Below are 7,979 nucleotides of genomic sequence, written 5' to 3' on the forward strand. Positions count from 1 at the left end.
ACATTGATGTCCTAAGACACGAAACGATCGGTTTGTGCCAGAAACCGAACAGTATTTATATCATTTTTTACATCTTATACAGCGCAATGTCCAACATCCGACGCGTGTACGTGCTCTGGCATAGTAGACATAGATATATATATACGTAGATGCCTAATTAGTGACTGTTTCTATGGGCTTCTATGGGCAGTAGAACACAATCTTTGTTTTGTGTTCTACTGAAGAAACAAAGTCACCTACATTTTGGATGCCCTGGGGGTAAGCAGATAAACATCACATTTTCATTTTTGGGTGAACTATCCCTTTAATAGTTTTAGTTACACTGTAAAAAATAATTTTTCAGAGTATTAAATAAACAGATTATTGGAGTATGTTTTGCAAGAAAATGCCATTTCAGTTTTTCTACTTCAAAATTTCACATTTAATTCAGTGTTTCTTTGTGACATTTACTAGCGATTTCAGAGTAAAATTCAATTTTTGCATTTTTTTCTGAGTAAAATGTTTTTAATATAGAACATGTCTTCGATAATTGAGTTTTAGGTGAGTACGGTTTGTTCACCGAAAAAAATAATAATTTACTCACCATCAGGTTGTTCAAAAGATTCTTTCTTGTGTAGAACGGTAAAGAGAGAAATTTTGCAGAATAGTCAAGCTGTTCTTTTATATAACGACTTGTATATCAGCCTGTTCATGACTTCAGAAGAATAGGAATAAGTTGAATGGACCATTTTTGTGGTGCTTTTTTGCAGACAGACATGTGAACATCTGTTTCCACTGTGTGGAAAACAGCAGCTTGTACATTCTGCAAAATATCTCCTTTTTTGTTTTAACGAAGAACCATACAGCTTTGGATGTTGACAGTTTCCATTTTGTTTCTTGTTTCAGCGGATGTCAAGCCAGTGTGTCTGCCCCATAAAGGCATGTACTTTGCTGCTCCGCGGGAATGTTACGTCACTGGATGGGGGGCACTGTTTAGTGGAGGTTTGAAACTTTTTGAATAGCAAATCCCAACAGAACTGTGCTAAACCATTTACAGATCCAAATAGATGTGCAATGATTAATATTAGACAGAAAATAACTTGTGTCTCTAAATTTCTGAAACTGAAAAGCATGACAAACTAATTTTGTTTTGGTAAAGGCCCTTCCTCACAAACCCTACAAGAAGCCAAAATCCAGCTAATCGACAGAACGACTTGCAACAGCCGACCAGTGTATAACGGACAAATCACAGACACCATGATCTGTGCTGGCAAGCTGGAGGGCGGCGTGGACTCCTGTCAGGTCAGAAACACACTCTGTATAAACACATTTAGAAGCTGCTTGATCATTCAAAAGTGTAAATTAGAGTATTGTAAATGTCATGTATGTGCCAAAGGCCAAATGAAAAAAGTGATCTTCCACACAGGGGGACAGTGGGGGTCCTCTGGTCATAAAGGAGAATTCTCTATGGTGGCTGGTTGGGGACACTAGCTGGGGTGATGGATGTGCTTTCAGAAACAAGCCTGGAGTCTACGGAAATGTGACCTACTTCCTTGACTGGATACATGAACAAATGCGGGTAAGATTTCAAATATTAATACAAACTGTGTCTCACAAAATGTATTATTATAATAATAATTATTATTATTACTATTATACATGGCAGAAGAAAACCTCCTCTTTGTATTTTTTTTTTTTCAGAGATATTAGCTTTTTTAATATAAAGCTTTTTGAGAAGAGCAACTGATCCAAATAGCTGACTCTCAGGAACTGTGACAGGGTCCAGGAGACTTGTGAGATTGTGAGATTTTTTTTTTTTGTAGTCTTGTATTTTACTTTTTGTTTTCATATAAATGTTTTCACATAAATCTAAAAGAACCAGTTATTTATTTTCACCGGTGTCAATAATGAAGTGAATTGCACAATGTGCTACAACATGCACTTTTCTTTTTTGTATAAAGAACACAATTGTACAAATGATTTGATAAAAATCTTACAAAGTAAGTCTTACATCAATGACATATTTCTGTTCTCTGGTTTCGTTGCCACCACAACAGTTCACATTTGCATTATTACAGTAGTTGATAAAATAACAGGGTGTGACAGGCAATACAACCGCTCCCCTCATAGTGACACAATGCAAACAAATGTCTTTATTTTATAACTGTATTGATAGCTGAAATAGTTTTTACAACATCAAGATTTTATTTTAAAATGTAAATGAATGTCTTGACTGGACACCATTTCTTTTTTCACTATTTTTAATCACCTTTTTGTCTTCACATTAAATGATTTTTTTTATAAATACATATGTAATGTTGTCTCTGAATTAAAATGAGGACAAAAAAGCTGCATATATAATAATTAAAAAAGCTAAATGCTCTTTAAAATGGTTCTAAAATGGAGTATACATTTCCAGTACATTTTCATGTCAACTAACCATATTCAAACTTAATAAAATCTGTGCCACATATTTCATATTATACATTTGATGACTTGAACTTCATTATATTTTAAAGATTGTATATATGGACTTTGACAGTATTATATTGTAATACAATATTTTATATTAACTTGGATATTATGATATATATTCCTCAAAATATAATCATGTCCAAGGTCATAAATTTATAGATAGATAGATGCATGATATTAAATGCAACTAAATTAATTTTAATATTTAACATATTTATATAAAGATATTTAAAAATATTATATATGGACTGTTGAGAACTATATATATAATATAATTACATTATTTTTATCTGTAACTGAATGATTCCAGAAAACTTTACGAGATCTAAAGTAACAGAACCTCATATTGTATATATAAATATATTATATATATTATTATCTTTTATGGCTTTATGGAGCATTAAGGCTCACAATCAGCAAATCAAACCACAGGAGTAAAACTCCTATGACCCATTTTCCTCGGCTTTTCTTCACACCTAAAAAAATGAATTCACACCAACCCACGGAGTCCTCACGGTTCCTGGCTCTCAGTTAATCACCATTATGAAGTGTTATAGCATATTCAGCAGCAGTATTTAAACCTCTCCTTTGCCATTTTAGCAGGACCTTTAATCACCACTCATTGAATTTGCGACTCTAATCGGCAGATGCTCAGTGGAGGAGATCAGCGTCTGCTACCTGTTTGTACCAATTAGCAGATGCGTGACACTCGGCTGACGGCTCTTCAGAGGGTTAACAGATGTGGCAATTACGGCCTCATTTGAATGAATGCTCAAGGGGTTCAACATAAGGGCTGCTCAATTACACGGCAGCCTGGGAACCCATTTCATCTTCAGCTTTATTCTCGGTCTCTGTGAGAGGGAAGTGTTGGCAGGGAACCCACGGTGTGTTGACAAACAAACCTGCTTCCCGTGATGTATCCCCCCCCCATATGCTGAGAGGTCCATAAACCCCAAAAATATCATGCTGATTAAATCAGCCTGATTTAGGCCTGACTCGGGCTGCAGGAGAGCTTAGTTATGATAATGAATGAATGAATGAATGAGATTTTAAAGGATATATTATTGTCCAGGAAATGGTTTTATTCACGATTTGATAGGAGCAACTAATTCAAACCACAGACACTGATTTTGAATTTGTCAAATGCAAACAAACCTGCTTCCCGTGATGTATCCCCCCCCCCATATGCTGAGAGGTCCATAAACCCCAAAAATATCATGCTGATTAAATCAGCCTGATTTAGGCCTGACTCGGGCTGCAGGAGAGCTTAGTTATGATAATGAATGAATGAATGAATGAGATTTTAAAGGATATATTATTGTCCAGGAAATGGTTTTATTCACGATTTGATAGGAGCAACTAATTCAAACCACAGACACTGATTTTGAATTTGTCAAATGGATTTTTAAAGTAAATTTATTTTATTTTGCATTGCATTATTAAATGCTGTTTTATTTATTTATTTATTTTTGGTTTGGTTCCTCTCATCTGCATCTGAAATATCTATTCTCCCAAGTGCATCAGGTAAGGTAAAGGCTAAAAACAGAAATTATTTACTCACTTTGTGTCACAAAAGATATGTTGTAGATATATTGTGTAATTATTTCCATTCAATGCAAGTAAATCATACTATAAAAAGGGTCAAACTGCAGGTTTGATATCAATGTTAATCAGTAATGCTTGACTTAATTGACATTAAGGCCACAGTAATGTCATGCCATGTATAAATGAGATTTAATATCTTATTTGCAACCATATTATGTCCTCAGAAGATTTGAAGTAAAGTGTACATGTAACAAACAAGTAATAAACCAGTTTTATGGTACTTTTATACGGCTGTTCTGTCATAAATGCTTATATAGTTGCAAAATAAAACAGTGCCCAGTTTTAATCTGCTAAATGTGACTGAGGCGTGAGGATATTAAGATATTATCATTATTATAATATAAAGCTGCCCCAGTCCCAATTCACTACCATTGTACAGAAAAGAGCAGCCATGATATTCTGCGTAACATCTCATTTTATGTTATAGAGAAAACCGATGGGGTTTGACGGAATCTTCTTTTTTTATTTTGTGAACCATCCCTTTAAGCAGTCACCCAGGTGTGAGCAGGGCACAGATTCTTCAGAGAGGACAGATGCTGAGGTCTTCCTTTAGCTCTCACATGAGGTTTAGTGTCCACCGATCAAACAGAGTGTGTCATTTAGTCTGAGGGCCTGATCAAATAGACTCGCCTCTGCAGCCAATGAGGCGGGAGAGCTTGTTACTGGGCGGTTATGGGTTTAGTCTCTCTCTCTTTCTCTGTTCTTGAGGTCGATGTCATACATCAGCGTTCATAGGTTCCTTGTGCTGCTGTGTGCGATTCTACTGAACATCAGCACTCTGTGCTGCATTTAAGATCAGCTAATAGCATCAACTATCAGCTCACCTCAGCAACACGAGCAATATTAGGCTTATTAGAGGAACACTACCTGATTATTCATCTTAATATTCATTGACAAAAGTTTTGATTTAATAAATATTTTACAAAGAGGTTTCAAGCGTGTTTTCTAGGATTTTATATAAATGATCTTCATATGCTGTTTTTTTCATATACCATTTTTGACAACAGTTTTGATTAAATATATATTTGTTATTTGCAAAGAGTGTTCATATATAAGTATACATGCCTTGGAACCTGGTATAAATAGCAGTGATTGCATTTCAGTTCACCTGTATGCAGTATAAACAGAAGTGTATGCATTGGATAATCCAAGACCGAATATTCTCTGCGATTCTCTTCAGCTTGTTCTGCGTTGGTCAGTCTTTCTGTTGACAGTTTTGTATTTAGGTCGCACAGGAGCCCTCGGGCAGCAGTAAAGCATGTCCTCTACAGGAGTGATTGACACCTTCTCTGATGGTGAATGAAGTCTCCAGCTTCTCTGGGCTGAAGGATATATTTCTATTGCTTTCTTAGCTTTCCTTTTTTTTTCTTTTTTTTTTTACTCTGCATCATCGTTTTTGCCGGTGATGAATGTTATTTTGAAGCTAAAATCCAACATTTTCTAGTTATAGCTTAATCAGGATCATTTTTTTGGGATGTAAAATGAAGGTGCTTTTAATCTGAATCTGTAGAGATTTTTTTTTCTCTATGGTGCGCTAGAGTGTTTATGCAGTTCTCCTGACAAACAGCAGGCGGCGTCACGGACTGTCGGGAACAACCTAAACAAAGCGCACAGATCGTAGTTGTGGGGTTTCCCTTCAGTTTCTCTCACAGGTCTGCTTAAAAATAGAAAATCTGGAAGCGTCACAAGATTTAAGTATGATAAATCAAGCTAATTAAGGAATCATTAGTAAGTATAGCAAAGTGTTTTTTGACGATATTGCTACAGAATGGCTGAAAAAAACATTTTTGAAGACGTTTTAGGTCAGTCTGTTTAAAGGCAAAACCTTCAAAAGAAATAGGCTAATATTAATAGGTCAATAAGAGTGATGAAATGTTACCTCATAGCGTTCATATAACATTTTGATGAGAGACTTGATTTAATAAACCGTAGAGAAAGATTTTCCACACTTTGAATACATATAGCCTAGCTAGCCTACACATTTGATTCATTATTAATCATAAGATATTTCAGACTTGTTTTTCACTATTTTATATATATAATTTTAGTTTTCATATACCATTTTTGACAACAGTTTTGATTATATATATATAAGACCGAATATTCTCTGCGATTCTCTTCAGCTTGTTCTGCGTTGGTCAGTCTTTCTGTTGACAGTTTTGTATTTAGGTCGCACAGGAGCCCTCGGGCAGCAGTAAAGCATGTCCTCTACAGGAGTGATTGACACCTTCTCTGATGGTGAATGAAGTCTCCAGCTTCTCTGGGCTTCAGCCACAGTAATACACCAGTGCTGCACACTGACGGTCAGTCCTCGTCTCATTTCTTTAATTTGATGTTTTATGTGATGCAGTGTAATTGAGGCAAATAAACTGAGACCGTTGTAGAATAACACAGTGTTACTTTTTTTTTTTTCTCTCTAGGATGCAATCATCTTTTATTTCCCATTAATGAAACAACACCTCATTTTATGGCCTACTGAACCGAACAGCATGGATTGTGAATTAAATTGAGAGGTAAATAAATAACAAGAAAATTTTGTTACCAAAACTGCATTGCATAGTTACACTGAGCTACAGCCGGGCATGTGTAACCACCACGGAAATTACCTTTAAATCTAGATTTTGCTAGAATTCTCTATCACCATCAACATCAATTACACCATCTTTATCAATAATACAATGCAGTATATTCAGCTGCAAACATCTGAAAGCTTTCTAGGACTATATAGAACAATAGACTTTCTGTTGCCAAATGTAATTTCCTGCCTTTAGAGAGACCAGCTTGGATTTGAATTGCCTTTAATGTTGAGCTGAAGTCTGTCTGTGTTGCTTTAAGATGAAAGGGAAGAGGAATCTGATTTTGGATCAGAGGAAAAGCTGTGGCGGTGCATGTCAGTCTCACTCTCCCAGTGTTTCTGTGAGAAAGAAAAGTCGTACAAGGCGCTCTTCAATCTCACAGTTATGCGTCTTAGACAGCAATGAGGTTAAATGGTGAGAATGTGAGACTTTTGCTTAAGTCTTCTATTCCTCAGATGTTTCTCCTGAGAAATAGATCCTAGAATCTCTAGAGTTCATGAAAATGTCTCATTAATGTCTCACGCTGTGCTATGATTTCCCAAAATACTAAAGTAGCAGAAATTCCAAAATAATTATATAATATAATAACAATAATACCAAAGTCTCCAGTCAGGAATTGCAATATTCAAACTCTTAAAACAAATAAGTTGTGCTACTGCTTTGCATTATTTGTCTTATTTTTTTACTTGATTTTTCTAATGTATATTGTATTGATATAATTATGTAATATATAGTAACAATAATGCAATTTTTATTTTAATATTGTATGCAATCAGAAATTCCGATATGAATTCTTGAACTCTTTCAAGAGCAAATTAGTTGTGCTGGTGCTTTGTATCTTTTGTCTAGTTTATTTTTATTTTCTTTATATAATATATAACAATAAGAGTGCAATTTTTTTTTTTTAGTATTTAATTTTTAATTTTATAATAAATATAATACTAAAAATACTTAAGTCTGCAATCAGAAATTGCAATATGAAGAACAAATTAGTTGTGTTACTGCTTTGTGACGTTTGGCTTATTTTTTCTCACAAATTAGTATCATTTTTATGTATATTTCATTTCATTTTATTTTACTGGTCCAGAGATCTTTTTTTGATGTTGTTATTAAGTATGCAACCAAACTGAAAAATCACAAATTGTAGAGCACATTATGATGTTCATGAGGATAATTGGAGCATTATTTCTTCTACTGAAGTTCACAGCAGAGACCGTCTGCTCTCAGCAGCACAGCTCTGTACGTTCATCTGTCTGTCATGTTGACAGGTCTTCAGCCGCAGCGATGTTAACGTCCCGTGGCTGTTCTCCAGTGATGAGTCCAGATGGAGGGTATGTTGGTACC

General features: G+C 35.0%; 1 protein-coding gene across 2 annotated transcripts in view; it reads left to right on the top strand.

Annotated features, from left to right (window-relative positions):
- LOC107743484 (transmembrane protease serine 2-like) overlaps window positions 1–2,237 on the top strand; it is a 9,828-nt gene extending 7,591 nt beyond the window's left edge. For both annotated transcript variants that reach the window (XM_016556706.1, XM_016556707.1), the window contains exons 11-14: window positions 886–981; window positions 1,139–1,281; window positions 1,406–1,558; window positions 1,681–2,237. In XM_016556706.1, the coding sequence (XP_016412192.1) occupies window positions 886–981; window positions 1,139–1,281; window positions 1,406–1,558; window positions 1,681–1,689 (401 nt within the window). In that variant the 3' untranslated portion in view covers window positions 1,690–2,237. The remainder of the gene's footprint in view (window positions 1–885; window positions 982–1,138; window positions 1,282–1,405; window positions 1,559–1,680) is intronic.
- The last annotated feature ends 5,742 nt before the right edge of the window (window positions 2,238–7,979 follow it).

The sequence above is a fragment of the Sinocyclocheilus rhinocerous genome, unplaced genomic scaffold (assembly GCF_001515625.1).
Source record: "Sinocyclocheilus rhinocerous isolate Xijiao unplaced genomic scaffold, SAMN03320098_v1.1 scaffold106, whole genome shotgun sequence".
NCBI classification, from domain to species: Eukaryota; Metazoa; Chordata; class Actinopteri; order Cypriniformes; family Cyprinidae; genus Sinocyclocheilus; species Sinocyclocheilus rhinocerous.